At 33.4% G+C, this 16,774-nt stretch overlaps 1 protein-coding gene across 5 annotated transcripts in view; it reads right to left on the reverse strand.

Moving 5' to 3' along the window:
- Nucleotides 1-16,774, reverse strand: part of COP1 (COP1 E3 ubiquitin ligase) — a 115,240-nt gene that overhangs the window by 53,581 nt on the left and 44,885 nt on the right. For all 5 annotated transcript variants that reach the window (XM_019727875.2, XM_019727802.2, XM_074322298.1 and 2 more), the window contains 3 exons: nucleotides 14,739-14,798; nucleotides 12,962-13,038; nucleotides 4,473-4,530 (listed from right to left, as the gene is read on the reverse strand). In XM_019727875.2, the coding sequence (XP_019583434.1) occupies nucleotides 4,473-4,530; nucleotides 12,962-13,038; nucleotides 14,739-14,798 (195 nt within the window). The remainder of the gene's footprint in view (nucleotides 1-4,472; nucleotides 4,531-12,961; nucleotides 13,039-14,738; nucleotides 14,799-16,774) is intronic.

The raw sequence follows: 16,774 nt of genomic DNA on the forward strand, positions 1-16,774 counted from the left end.
AGATCAAAAGTATGTTTATACTTTTAATATAAATAGTAAGAGGTTATATATGCAGTTTTCATTGTCCTTATATATGTACATGTGATACAAAAGCAAAGTCAGTATAAAACTGCTGGACTCTGAGCACAAATCAAGGAAATGGCACTGGTAAAAGAACTGGTAAATATTATATTCTTCACCATTACTTGTAATAATAATAATAATAATAATAATAATAATCCATGTACCTACATACATTTTATAAAAGTTAGGTTCCCTCAAGAATACTCTTTTATTGGTACTTTAAAAAAAATTGAGGTATAATTGACATATAAAATTATATTTGTTTTAGGTGTGTGATTCAATATTCGTATGTATTATGAAATAAGGACCACGATAACTCTAGTTAACATCTGTCACCACACACAGTTATAAATTCTTTTTTTCTTGTGAGTCTTAAGGTCTACTCTCAGTAACTTTCAAATATGCAATGCAACATTATTAACTATAGTTACCATGCTGTACATTACATCCCCAGGACTTATTTATTTTAGAACTGGAAGTTTGTACCTTTTGATCTCCTTCACCCATTTTGCCCACCAGGCAACTCACGCCTCTGGCAACCACCAATCTATTATGTGTATCTATAAGTTGTTTTTTGTTATTTTTAGGATTCTACACATAAGTGAGATTTTCCAGTATTTCTTTGTCCAACTTGTTTCACTTAGCATAATGACCTCAAGGTCCATCCATGTTGCAAATGCCAAGATTTATTTTATGGCTGAATTATTAATATGACTGTGTGAGTTTGTGAGTGTGTGTACTACATCTTCTGTATCTGTGTGCTTTTAGTGTCAAATACAAAAATATCATCACCAACACCAGTGGCAAGGAGCTTACTACCTATGTTTTGTTCTAGGAGTTTTATGGTTTCAGGTCTTCAGTTCAAGTCTTTAATCCATTTTGAATTAATTTTTGTGTATGGTGTAAGACAGTGGTACAGTTTCATTCTTATGCATGTGGTCAATTTTCCCAACACCATTTACTGAAGAGACTATCCTTCCCCCATTGCATATTCTTGGCTCCTCTGTCATAAATTAATTAACCATATACGCGTAGGTTCAATTCTGGACCCTATTCTGTTCTACTGATCTACGTGTCTGTTTTTATACCACTATTACATTGCTCTGATTACTCTAGCTTTGTAATGTCGTTTGAAATCAGGAAGCGTGATGCCTCCATCTTTGTTATTCTTTGTCAAGATTGCTTTGGCTATTTTATTTTACTCCACTTGGAACGTTCATTAAAAATATTAAACTGATATAAAAAGCTTTTTTGTATTTAATTTTGAAGCATTAAATCAACTACCTACCAGGCTTATGATACTTTTCCCAGTTTGGGTTTAAATTTTTGTTTATGGTGCTTTCTTTTTCAGGAGGGCGCAGCTCACAGTGGCTCATGTGGGGATCGAATCGGCAACCTTTTTGTTAAGAGCCCACACTCTAACCAACTGAGCTAACCAGCCATCCCTATGGTGCTTTCTTATATATAAGCTTCTTTCTTAATTTCTATAGTCTATTATTATTTAAACCATTATATAGCTGATCTGGACTCTTACTATAAGTGATAAAATAGAAAGCTAAATTTCCTGCAAATGGTTTCCTGGTATGACAACACCATTTACTAATCTACCCTTTCACCACTGATCTGTATAGACTACCTTTGTCACAGGCTAAACTCTTAGTTTCCAGTTGGCTTTTAAATTTTTACTGTGGTCCTTTTGTTACAGCACTCTTAGAATACATTTTAATAACTTATTGGGTAAATGTCATTTTAGTTATTATACCTCTGAATCATTCATTCTCCCAATGAATTATATAGTTGGTAACACTCTCTGCACACCATTAAAAAATATTTGTGAGGTTTTTTTTTACTGGAATTGTATTAAATTAATAGTTATGATACTTGGTCTATTTAAATTGTTCTACAATTGTTTTAATCTATTAAATATTTTATTTTTCTTGAAAATTATAAATCTCATTAAGACTGTCATTTTTAGTAGTATGCATAGCACTAAATTATTATAATCTGCTCCACACAACAGCCAATTTCAATTGTATATTAAAATGTTTTAGTGTAGATGGGCTCTTTTTGTATGTTTCTCTATATTTACCATCATAAATCTTTCCCAGCTTCTTGAGTTGAATGCTTAGTTCATTTACTTTCACTCTTACAATACATTTAATGATATAAATTCTTGAGAACAATTCTGATCACATTTCATAAACTTTGAAATGCAGTATTTTCACTGGCATTAGTTTTTATTTGTAGCAGCATCTAGAACTACTCTTTGACACAAAGATATTCAGAAGAATTTTCAGTTTGCTCTCTTCCAGCTTATGTGTCTGTGTCTGAGTATTTATTTATCTGGGGTTCTGATATAGAGAATGTACTCAATCCATTTTTCTAAATGCTCCAGGGCTAGTATCAATAATGTATATCCTTTGATGCAAAGTATAAAGTAAAGCAGGTACCTATCAAACCAAGTTTAACTGATTTCATTCAATGAAAAACCTTAAATCTTTCTAATGGCCTCAGGAAGTCATGCACCGAGTGGCCTGTTAGAGTTTACCTCCTTTCTACTTTTCTATCCCTTGCTCACGCCTCTCCTGCCACAATGGACTTCTGGACTATGTGAGGCATGCTCTTACCTCAGGGCTTATTTGTTGGTTGTCCCTCTGCCTAGAACTTCTTCCCAGAGGTAATCATGTGGCTTGCTCCCTGACTTCTTTATTTAAAGGCAATCCATTTTTATTACTGTTAGTATCTCTCCAATTAGACTGGAAGCTTGGTTATAGCAGGGGTTTTTGTTTTTGTTTTCAGTAATGTACCCCCAAAGTCTAAATAGTGCCTGATAAATAAATAGTGGGTACTCAAAAAAACCAAGTACAAAATAAATGTTACCTAACTACTGTTATTACTACTTTAATTACTTCTTGACCTATATTTTAAAATCTCCCACGATGTTTAAGTTTTAATCAGTATTTTTTAATATTTCTAACAGTTTTATTTTATATAAATTCCAATGCTTACACTCAAATCTAGTCTTTTCATGGCTGTTCAGAAATAGATACAAACCCATCTATGAACTTACTATTAAAAAGGAATAGGCCAAATACACGCATACCTACAAAGATAACACAAGAAGTGCAGAGTAGTTACACAAACTAACTATGAAGGTAAGAGAAGTAGTCATCTAAGTAGTAGGAAAAGAAAAGTACAAACAAAAGCTGTGTGATCCAAAAGAATTGTCTTTTCACTTTGATAAAAATAACTGTACTATCACATTAAGTGAATAGACAAATGAACATGCATTAAAAAATGCCTCATTTTTTTTCCTGTTACTATAAAGGACAATATTAGGGCCAATTTGTAAAATATGAATAAGATGTAGGAATTAGATAATACCACTATAACAGGGGTATCCAAACTGCGGCCCGCGATCCATTTTTTATTGGCCCGCAGCAAATTCCAAAAATATATTTAGTTTACTTAAATAAACCAGGTGAGGCAATATGTACTTCACCTTGAGTGAGTGGCCCGGGTGTTTGTGTATTTTACCGCATATGGCCCTTGGTGAAAAACGCTGAAAAATGTTTGGACACCCCTGCACCATAACAATGTTAACTACTTGAATTTTAAAATTAGCTTATGATTATGTAAGATAATATTATCCTTGTTTTGAAAGAAATACACACTGAATTAGAGGTAAAGGAACATTATGTCTGTACCTTATTAATAATCCAGACAAAAACTTACATGTATATATATAACATAAAAGAGAGACAGAATTAGAATGATAAAGCAAATGTGATCAAAGGTTAACATCTGGACAATCTGGATAAAGGATATAAAATAATTCTTTTTACCATTCTTGTAACTTTTCTCTAAGTCTGAAATTATTTCAATATAAAAAGTTAAAAAAAACAAACCCACAGAAGTCCAGCCGCAAAATTACATTTGACAAATATCAGCATGCCCAAATCACAGTTGAAGAGAGTAAAAGTCAAAATAATCATACAATTAATTAGAAGAGAGGTGAAGCTAGAGTCTATTTTACTCAAACCTGTAGTTTACTTTCAGCAGAAAAGCTTAATGTTTCAACATAATGATGAGTAAGTCATCAACAGATTATAACTTTCTTATCCCTGAGAGAAACAATGCACTGATTATTCATGATTTCCTCTTACAGTATTTCTTTCCTTTCAAGATATGATGTTACCATTACCAGTATGTTAAAAACATTTTTTAACTCATCACTGATGAGTGAATACCTGATGATGCATCAGAGCTATTCGAGTCCTAATCAAAGCTGCAGCATTCAAAACAGCTGTCATTATGACAGGTCATTCCAGTAAAGCAGTCATGATTTTACAACTCAGATGCTTATATTTATGGTACCACTAAAACATACTGTTAACTATGTCATTTACCTGAGAACTGCCACCGAAACCTGGAGGTTGGCTGTATTCTGTGGAATCAATAATACTACTGAAAAATGAAGAGAGAAAAATGTGACTTCAGTGTTTACATTATTTTAGCAACAGGAAAAGCAAACCTAAAATATACCACAGATAAATCCAATATTTCTAATTTCTAAGCAAAAACATATTTATTGCCAATAATTAGACATCAAATATATGCATAACCCATGAAGAAAAAAAGTCATCAAATATCTAAACAACTTACTCATTTCAACCCACCACCTTAAACATGTACACCATGAAAAAATGTTAATACAAAAATAATCACAAGTCAGGTGTATTCACAGATATATTTGCTTCAGCTTCATTTTCAGATAGGTTAATAAGTTGCCCGGAACCTTATTTTGGGAAAAGAGTGTAAGCATGCAATTAAAAGCAATGGTTAACAGATCCACTATGCACTAAAGAAAGAGCTATGAGCCCTTGGCCAAGTACCTTATAACCACTCCGTTTCCTACCTGCAAAGTGAGATGAGTGGGGCCTAGCTTATGTCTAGATCATCTAGAGTCCCTTCCAGCTCCAAAATGTTATGATAATCATCTCATGTGAAATTAAACTACCAGTGGAATGGAATAAATGATAAAATACCAATAATCTTTCTTTCATAATCCAAAACCTATATAGCAGTTTCCTCTGTCCTGGTCAAACATAATTTGCTTTTTGTATTGGTTCTTTTTATTTGGTTATATCCTCTGTACATTCTCCTTCCTAACCCTAGAAAAACCTCTAAAAGTCCAGACTATCTTTTTCTTCCTATTAGTTCTATCTTACAATTTCTATCTTATCACTTCATCATGCCTATCTCCTTCCCATTTTTAAATAAAAGAAATTGGCCTATGAAGACTATTAACACCTGAAAATGGCATAACATATATGTCACCCCTGATAAACCAACAGCTATTTACACTTTGTAAAACTTTTTCCTTATTTCTACTATAAAAATGTACATATTCTTGTCTACTCTAAGAAAAGTTAAGCAATTGAGGGTACTGATTAAAATGGTTCTCTCAACAAAAATACAGATAATCATTATTTTACGTTAGTACCCAAATAACCTCAGAGGTTAAAACATGAAAGGCATTCTTAAAAGCAGAGTGGGTTTGAAATTTCACCTCTTAGCAGCTAAATGACTCTGGGCAAGTTACTAATACTTTTTGGCCTCCAGTGTGTGTGAAGTTCTCAGTACAATGCCAAAAAATGGTAAAAATTCAATAAATTTTACCCTCTATTAATAAAATTAATCTCATTCAACCTCAGGTTTTCAAAAATATAATAAATCAGATGGAACTGTCCTCAAATAGTCTTAAGAAAGCAACACATATTAACAGATCTTAATTCACTGTGTTCTTGACTGCTTCAATAGGAAGACTCAGTTATATAAGAAAGAGCCTTCTAAGCACTTACCCTGCAAATTAAAGAATCAACACAAGCTTGTAATGGGTTTCTCTGATGAAATACAACCACTGCTCACCTTCCTTGCACAGAGCCATGCACTGGTACGACAAGGTCACCTGCTATTCTCAGTACACTCCATCCAGGGACTAATAGGGCTACAAATGAGGACATGCCATGCATTCAAAAATCTGTTACTTTTACTAATAAAACTCAATCCCCTGGCATTTGTATAAACATTAATAAAATTATGTAGCTGCATATCTAGAGGTCAATAGAACAGAGCAATTCTAGGTATGATTTTTATGGTGTTATAATTCAGATTTCTTTGACAAGCCTGAACAATGATATTTATATATTAATGTGAATAGTGAGGTAACATTTCAAATACATGGCAAGAAATACTCAGTAATTTGCTGAAGATATTGAAATAACAGGTTTTAAGTGGTGTTTTACTAATATTATCTGCAGAGTCTGAAACTTATTTTATATCAAATATTAATCTTATTTACTGAGAAAAATTTGATAATATAGACAGGACTGTAACAGAAGAAATCTGAAAAATAAAGCACTCTAATTCTGCTGTGTGTGTGTGTGTGTGTGTGTGTGTGTGTGTGTGTGTGTATAAAGTAACATGATTGGAAGAGAATATTAGAAAGCACTGACTGGGCTAGGTCCTCTTGATTCTATAGCTGGGTGTTATACTACTTAACTATGAGTTAGCCATAATCACCAGGTAGTAATAACTACAGTAGCAATAGGTACCATTTATTGAGCATTTATTATGCACTAGACACTGACCTAAATAATTTAAACCTCATAACTCTAAGGTAGATACTATTTTCATTCCCATTTCTCAGATGGGGAAACTCAGACGCTAAGTGCTAATTTACTCGTATTTGGCCCAAGGTAACACAGTTAGCAAATAGTGCAGGTAGGCTTCAAATCCATGTGGTCAAGTTCCAGAGTCTACACTGAACCACCATGCTAGACATAATTTAAGGAAAAAAGTGAAAAAAGGGCAACCTATAAATATAAAAGAATCATTAACTATTTCAAACAAAAGTCAATCAAGTTACAAAAATTTAATAAAGACATCAAAAAATGACAAGGGCAAGAAGAAAAGTTCAAGGTAGTAACTATAACTGAGTTAGGAATATTATACTTCAATCAAAATGGAGAAAATAAGATAAAAAATTCTAATGTTCTTGCTGTTGACAATGAGAAGCTTAACTAAAGACAGAAATGAAAACTATGCAGCTGTAACCCACGTCACAAAAGGCAACTAGATGTCACTCACTACCCTTACTAAAATTATTTGTTTCCAGAAGCAAAGGTACATACTTCATAATTAAAAGACATACTTAAGTCAATTTCGCATATAAGCTCTATCTATAATGGTAGGTACCTGAGAAAAAGCAGTAGTTCATTCTTGATAAAGATAATAGGTGACTAATTTTATCTTGGATTTTTATTTGAAAAAGGATGATTCACATTTAAATTATTGACAGACACAGTTAATTATAGAGAATTTTTAAAGTTGTGAACAAAATAAAGCAAGCATACTGAGACCATTTAAGACTGAACATAAAGAAAATATAAGGTTTTTAAATAAAAAAGAAAATTGAATGGACCGAAAGTTCTGTGTACACATAAAATTAGACTAACTGCTGTCATGATTTGTTTTTTTTCATTAGTATGAATGTAAGACAGAGAAAAATAAAGCTACATTTAATAAATTATATAGGGCTATAGCCAAAGCCCGTTCCTTTCCAGTATTCTACATAAAATTATTGAACCAGTTCCCCAAAACAAAACATACCTAAGCAACATGTAACCTGACAATAATTTGACTTACAAATTTTAATAATTAATTAAAACCAAATATGGTTTTAATTTTTTAAAGCAGTGAATTTTGTCACTATTTTATTCCTTTCCTACCAAATCCTTAGTTAGTATAAACAGATCAGAGCTAAATTAACTTGTTTTCTCAAACTAATGCTTTTCTGTCAGTTTCTTAATATAGAACTTTTTCTCTGCTACAACAGTGTATCATATTACTCTCTTTACATTAACAACCTGAAGTAACGAATTTCAAATTAATGGTAAATCCCATTTACTTACATTAATCAAAATTCTTGTGGTCCTAATTTTGCAGACACCTTAAGAGATGCTAGAAATCAGTTTTCATGTTCAATTTTTCCTTCCTAATTCCACATACCCTCTAACATTTGACACAACTATTTAAACAAATCATCCAAAATCAATGTGACTAATCTATCTACTAACTACAGCAGCAGCTAATCTATTCAGTGTGTACTATGTGCCAGGCATTATTCTCATTTCTTTAAATGCACTATCGCATTTTATCAGTCAAGACAGGTATTATTATCCTTATTTTACAAATGAGAAAACTGAGGTGTACAGAAGCTAATAAACTCGCCTAAGATCAAACTACTAAGTTGTGGCAATACAACTCCAGAATCCTTATGGAAGACTGCCAAAGTGACATGTTTTCTCTTCTTGAAGAATCACTGCCACTGTCCTTCCATTTTTGAACCGCAAGTTCCTATTTATCTTCTTTTCAATGTTTTATTTTCAACTCTGATAATTTCCAAAACTCTTTCACCTCCCAAGGCTGTAGAGTAAGGATGCCTGTGTTAGAATACTGGTTATGTGCTAACTGTATACTGCCAGGCAAATTACTTCATCGCTATAACTCAATTCCTCATCTCTAAAATAAAAAGCATTAAAAAAAAACACAAAAAAACAAAACCAAACCTATTACACAGCATTTGTTCTGCGGATTATATGAAATAATATGTGTAAATTACAAAACAGCACCTAATACACAGATGCTACTTTACTCTGACAGTTACAACTTTTGCAAATAAATACAGTTCTCCTCTAGACTTAATTTTAACTTTTCTGGCTCTCTCGTATCCAAGAACTTGATTTGAGGCATTTTTAAGACATTACAAAATGACAGGTAACTTTACAAAGAAGTGAGTAAAATAAATAGAAATCTTTACCCCCGTCCTCTCCAAAGATGAAATAAGCTAAAGATAGTTATAAAACTTTAGTGTTGAATATCTGGGCTTTCTTTTATGAAAAAAAGAAAGTAAGCATATGTTATTCAGACATTTATTTAAAAACCCGTCAGTAATACAGACGTACTATGTACAATACTACTGCTGACATGTTTTTAAAGTATGATCGTCCAAGGCTGCATTTAAATCTCTGGGATCCACCTCAGACGTAAGGATCAGATTTGGGGAAAGGGTTCAAAAATTTGCATTTCAAATAAGTCTTGATTGAACCTCATGCACACTGAAATTTGGCCTACTCACACTTCAGATTTCAGAATTGGTATGGATTATCAATAGCTTAATCATGGAGTGACAGCTACAGTTTATAACAAGAACCCAAAGGTGGTTTTTAAAATTGCTGGAATGCCTACTTATCAAAATAATTACTAAAGTTTTAGAGTTAAATGCATTTTGAATGGAATTGAAAGACTATTTACACTGTATTTTAAGCAGAACAATTAATTTGCCAGAATAATTTATCTTCCATCCTAAGGCTGTGTAACTATGATAGCAGGATTCTAGGACCTGTCATATTCACAACTGTTTCCCCAGTACCTAAAATAGTGTTTTATACATGCCTGATACACCCCTAAAAACTGGCTGAGTGATTGAAGAATAAATTCTTCAAATATTCTAAATAAAAGAAATTACACTGTTTCAAAAAAGGTTTTCATAGCTTGTTACATTTCTATTACCTATCAATTAAATGAAAAATTACAGATGTATGAAGACTACCCTCTATAGTATTGCTACGAAAGTTTGATTTCTGTTTTGTGTTTCTTTTTGTTTTAGTTCAAGTTAAAAATTCTGTAAGATTCTTCAATGTCCTCCATAGCCTATTACATCAAATTCAACTCCTTCGCAAGGTATAGGGTCAGAGTTACGGCAAGTAACCCTTGTACTCCCAACAATAAAATAATCAACTGGTTTTATTACTTCTCGCACACAATAAGCTTCATTAAAATATAACAAAACATCATTTATTTTCAGAAGTCCTCCATCAAGGTGTAGCAGATATTTCTTAAGATATGTCTGTAATCACCCAACCTTGGGGAGAAGCTACTTAAAAGAGATGAATCCAGAAAAAGTTTCTAGGCAAAAGGAGCAGTATACATAAAGGTACCCTAACATCTTGTTTTGGGAGCTAAATTCAATTCTAAAACACAAAAATAATAGACAGGATACAGGTGATTATGGAAGACCATGCAAAAGGGTTAGATCTAAACCAATTTACATACAATGGAAAGCCACTGAAGGATTTTAAGCAGGAAAGAAACACGATCAAATTTCTGGCAATACACTGACTGTAGGACGATAGTAAAAAGACCATTGCTAGACTCCATATGATACTGAGTCTAAACAAGGTAGCAAGAAAAGAATAGACAGGATATGACAATTATAGCTAATTATGGTATATAGAAGACAAAATCCCATGGGAGCAGATACCATTATTTGTCTTTTGTTTTTCTTTCCATTTAAACACATAATCTAATCATAAACCCAGAATCTCCGTAAGGGATTCAATGACCTGACATAAAATGAAGGTCCTCCTTATAGCAAAAAAAATACACAAATCTACAAAAAGGCTTTTCAAAAAGCAAACCTGCTTAAAAGAGATACCAAACATCAGAGTCAGGAATAAAAACAAAAACTATCTGGCGTTTAGATCATAAAGCTAATAATTATGGAGAAAGTTATTATAATTACAACTGTATGTTATTTCTTAAAAATAAAGAAAAATCAAATTGATAGTATAATATGACATTCTTCCCAGCATGTTCAATTTCACACCTTAATTTTAAGGGTCATTTACCAATATACTTAAGGGCTACATGATTTTTACCAAGTGTCTCTCTTAAACCTTGAAGGATATTCAAATTCCTTGTTTTAAAAAACAGCAAAACACTCTTTTGAAGAAAATATCACGTTTCCCTATTTTCCCTTCTTCAGCTGTTAAGAAGTCCAAAGTCTGCCAGAATCTCATTTAACAATAGCTCTGCATACTATTTTAGCAATTCTCCTGCAACATTTTCATAGACTTCATGAAATCCTGTATCTTTTACGAGATGTGCTACTTTATTTTACAATACAACCACTTCTCGTCTCTTCCACCAATACAACCCTAGTCCAAGCCAGCATCTCCTCTCCTCCGCACTGTTTCAATCCTTTCTAACTTTCCTCCAGGCTTCTGATGGCAGGAGGTTGAAAAGGACACAGATAGACTCTCCTCTGTCCCCCGCATGGAAACCCCAGGAAACATTTTAAAATCTAAATTAGATCCTGCTCAAAACTCTGCCATGACTTTCAATCATATTTACACTTCATTCACGTGACAGCTTCAATGTCGCTTCCTTGGAGAAGCCTGACTATCCAAACTAAAATGGAATCCTCTCCAAACGCCTAGTACAGTATCCCTTACATTTTTTCTTCAGGTACTGCTTACTTGCCATGTACTACTACACTATAAATGTGCTTACTTAGTACCTCCCCCAACCTCCACACATACACCCCCAGAAGGTAAGTTCCATAAGGGCAGGTGCTTTGCCAGCTAGATTCAATTCAACATGGAGAACAGTGTCAATAAGTAGAGCCAATTACGTGAATATACTCCTATATTGTCACATGTTAATAAAAGCCATCAGCGAGAGATGAGTAACAAAGACATAGATACAACAGATATAAAGACATGCTACTATTATACAGAGAGAGATAGGATAATGGGAATTGTCAGTTTATTAGTGAATATTTTGTGATATGACAAGTTTTCCTTGCCTGCATGCACTCACGTAATAAACATTTCATTGACAAAGATCTCATGTATATCAGAAAGTGAATGTTAAGCTTAAAAATAACAATATCCCACAGACATAGTTATTCCCAAGTGTTTTAAAGAAAATCAAGTACGGAGAAAAATAAGCTGTAAAATTACACAGCAAAGTAACCCAAGAATCAAGTAGAACTGACAAGGCTCTCCATAAAATGGTTAATGGGAAAAATAGCAACTATCCCAGGAATGCTCTTTAACTAGAAGGTCCCCTGGCCCCTTTCCCCACATACCATACCAAACCAGACCCACAATCACTTCCCTGAACTGACTCAGATTCAAAAGCTAGTGTGATCTCTTGTGCTGGCAATAGACTGCTTGATCCACGTGTTGTCCTAAAACTATTTGCCTGAAAAGCTTGCATTGCACCATTATCCTAAACAGATTAGCAGGTGAAAAACATGTAAAATTGCTCTTACTTTGAACATTTCAAGCAAAAAGGTTCAAATTCAAATTTTAGGTAGTACATATTTCATCAAATAGAACTTTGGAAGGGACCAGACATTCACTACATTTCACAAATACTTAGTGAAGGAGGACAGTCACTAGTACTGCTCTAAAAACCTAGAGAAATGGTTGCGAGCAAGACAAATATAATCCTCGCTCTAATAGAGAATACAGAAGGGAAGGCTTAATTAAATTAATAACAGGGAGTTACGAGAAGATACCAGGGAGATCTAAACTAACAGTTCTACCTAGTGCTCTCATTTTAAATCTGGGGGAAGTGATCTGCCCAAGAAAATTCAACAAGTTATGGGAAAAGCCCAAGGTTTTACTTTATCAAATTATCCCCCAATATTACCATTTCATGTTTTCAAATTATAGATATTTCATGTCATCTGATTTTATTTCACAAAATATTTAAAGCTATCATTATTTGAACAAATCCACCAAACTTTCAATCCAACAGTGAAATCGTAATATTAAAACATTCTACTCAGTAACTGTTCCTGATGTGAAAATTCAAAGTATTAAGAAAATAGATGAGCCATGTGAATCTCATTTCTAGATCATGACCAAAAGTAATTTCTCAGGGGTTTTGTACATTACATGAAAAAGGCTCCCAAGGGCTAGTACTGTATGTGCACTTTGCAGCATAATTCCTCAGCAATTGTGAGTTGGAGGCTTCGTACCTGTGTGACGGGGAAGGAGCTTCACACTGAGGCACTGTGCTGTCTTCACTGACAGGGGAGTATAAGCCACTCATTTCCTGAAAGCACAATTATTTGAGTTACAGTTGATACGCCAAACAAAAGATGTGTACATCAAAATGAGATACGTTATATTCCCTTCCAACCCCAGGTTTTTATCAGTCCCTTTTTATCTCAACATCCAACTTTCTCAAGGCTTCCTCTCACAGAGTTTAAAAGCAAGGATATCTAAAAAGTTAATAGGTAAGCCTTTTCTATGGTACACATTCTTAAAGAACTAGAAATTATTTAATATTGTTCATCATTAATGAAGCCACCAATGCAAAAAAAAGACAAACGTAAATACAGTCGACCCTTGAATATGAGTGTTATGTGCAGCAGCCCCACCCCACCCCACAGTCAAAAATCCATGTATAACTTTTGACCCCCCCCAAGATTTTCACTGTTAATAGCCTACTATTGACCAGAAGCCTTACCGACAACATAAGCCTTAGATTAACATGTATTTAGTATGTTATATGTATTATATACTGTATTCTTACAATAAAGTAATCTAGAAAAAGAAATATGTTAAGAAAGTCATAAGGAAGGGAAAATACATTTATAGTACCTATTGAAAAAAAATGTATCCGTGCAGTTCAAACCTGTGTTGTTCAAGGGTCAACTGTATTTTACATGAGATGTGCAATACACTACTGAACAATGAACTAGGTGATCTGGGTGAGGACCTGCTGAAAAATATTAAGATAACTATGACACTATGGTAACTGGATCACTAGGTTCAATTCTCTAAAGTACCAAAGAACAGGAAGTATCTGTCTTTGCTTTAAATATATCCTCTGCAAAAATTAAGAAAAGTAACACTCCTTTTGATTTAGATATTAGCTTTGTTTAATAAAGGCTTAAACTCTAAGTTTTGGTCAGTAACCCAGAGGAAAAGGCCTCCTAATCAACTATTGTTGCATAAATTATGCCTCTAAATCATACCAACAACATGGCTTCCTTTTTCATGTTCTACATTTTGAAAAAAATTTAAAATGCCACTAAAGATACATAATCAAGCAGAATTATTTCTGACTAATCCAAGCTCAGTTCAATCATATAGTCAAGTTAGTAACAAGTTAGAAATGCCAAATGGGATACTGAACTTTCACTAAATAGTAACTCAACATCAATTAATATGTATCAGCAAAAGAATTTAAATTTACATACAGTAAATTTAAATACAGCTGAAGACAATAACCTCACATCGTAAAGCCTATGAGCCTCTCATAGATCCTCCCATGGATTTCTGTAAGTAAACTATATCACACTATAAATCCCTACATTACTGGTAATGTAGTCTCATATCTTTTTAAAAATAAGCTTAGCACCTAATAATACAGTAGGGGCTACTGTAAAAAAAAATGTAAAAATTATTTACTTATAAAACAATGCAATCATGACATCATTTTAACAGTAATAACTAAAGGTTTTATGGGAGTTGATTTAGTTAATACAATTGCACACCAAGAAAACTGATTTTTTTCAATCTACCTGATAATCATGGCAATTAAAACACAGTGAAAACAAATTTAGAACATATTTTATCATCAAGAAAATGATGCTTTTTCTATAAAAATGCAGTCAATTACAGTAACATCTGGTACTTTCTACATAATAACCAATCCCATAAATTTAATTTAGCAATTTAAAGGAAAATGACAATTTCATGAAATTGAAAAATTGCTCGAGATGTGAGAAATTCTTGATATCTTACTTCCACTCTTTTAATATCCTCTTCTAAAACACTGAGCTCCTTCTGGATCTGTTCCAGTTGCTGTAGATAAAAGAGAAAAAAAGCCTGAACCAAACCATACTGGCAAAACCAATAACTGTATATTTGGAAAATGACTCCCAGTTTCCTAGGAAACTGGGCACTAATGGTAAACTGCAGGGATGAAAACCAGCACACAAAAAGAGCTGGAAGTCCCTATGTTAAAATGTAAATGTAGAGACAATATTTAAGAAAACTCAGGATTGACTTTATAATAAAAACATGAAAGATGAACAATGTGACTTAAAAATACAAGACATCCAAAGAACTTTCAAATTACCTCATTTAATTGTAGAAATTAATGTCAGCATGTCAGTTAACCCCGTTTAAAAGACAAAAATTAGTCTCATGGAGGTTAAATTCCACCATCCAAAAACAATCGCAAGTTAGCACCTAAACATTTCCTGTTTAAGCATTTTTTAAAGCATATTTAAGATAATGTTTTACTTTTGATACCTTACCTATTACATCTTAACTTTTCCCATGCCATTAAAACGTAAACATTTTCATTGTTGAATCACATTCAACAATATGTAACCATTCCCCGCTCACCAGAGCTTTAAGTTGTTGGCAAACTATCATAAGTAACTCTGAAACATATGTCTGAATTTCAAATTTTATTAAGAGATTAAAAAATGAAATTATTAGAACAAAAGAAATAAAACAAAATCGTTTTCCAGAAGCACTATACAAATTTAGATTTCTATCACCAGTATATATTGAATCAATTTTTAAATGTAAAATAACAGTAATGAATACTTATGTAACACTTATTGCCAGATGTTATTATGCATTAGGAAAATGAAGCACAGAAAGGTGAAATGATCCTTTTATGACTCGAGATCATTCAGCAAGTTAGTGAGTGGCAGACCTGGAGTTCAAATCCAGAAGTCATGCTGTTGACCACTATGCTACACTACTTCTTGAAAGGAGTACCTTATATTATTGAACTTTCATTTCTTTAATGACTGGAAAGGTAAACAGAATCTTAAGGTTTATTAACATTAGCACCCTCTCTTCTGTGGCAATGCATACATAGTTAATATAATCGATAACTGATTAACTCAAATATTTACCAATCCTACGCATTTTGCTAAGCACTGGGAAGAACAGGGTTTAGAAAACTATAGCCCTTGCCTTCATGGAACCCAGTCTAGGGGAGACGGCAAACAAGTAAACCAATAGTTGAAATATCATAGTAAGCATTATGATGGTGGTATGCACACAGAATTAAGGAACACAGATTGTTCCTAACCTAGATAAAAAACTCAGGAGGAGAGAAACAACTGGATAACTGAAATTAGATCTGAAATTAAATGAAAAGCTGAGCGAGCCCTGAAGGACTAAGAATTTTGCCAGGTGGAACATAGTGGGGAAATAAGCAGGGAATATAATAATATATACAAAAGCATAAAAGCTATGAGAAAGGTAAATAATAAATCTGAGGAAGCTAGGACAATGAATGGAATCACCCACTATCAACCAGCATAGTCAGGAGACATGAGAACAAGAACTGGATGTAGGGAACACCAATGTTTAAGAGATGGGTAAAGGAAGAAGGAGCAAGCCTGCATTAACTATCAAGAAGGGCAAAGCAGTAGCCACAAAACTAGGGGAAAAGACAGCTTACTAGAAACCTGGGGGAGGGGAGAGGGGAGAGCTGTAAACAGTGATAAGCACTGTCAAATGCTTTAGACTCTTAATCTACTTTAATAAACTTTCCTCCAACCTAACAATTTTCACAATACTCCTACCTTAACTGAAATCTTGCTCTCCCTCAAAGACACAGTCTGTCTTGTAACAGTTTCAAATAAAAGCTGGTCAAATGATAAATTCTCTCATGCTCCAGGTTTCACAGAACTAGGTGGGGGCTCACCATTTCTACTGCATTCCATGGCCATTTCCAATAATTAGTCTTCCACTCTAATATAAAAACCACTCTGGTCTGGCTCGATCCAAACAGCCAAATCACTCTCTTC

Source organism: Rhinolophus sinicus, linkage group LG17 (assembly GCF_036562045.2).
Source record: "Rhinolophus sinicus isolate RSC01 linkage group LG17, ASM3656204v1, whole genome shotgun sequence".
Taxonomy (NCBI): Eukaryota; Metazoa; Chordata; class Mammalia; order Chiroptera; family Rhinolophidae; genus Rhinolophus; species Rhinolophus sinicus.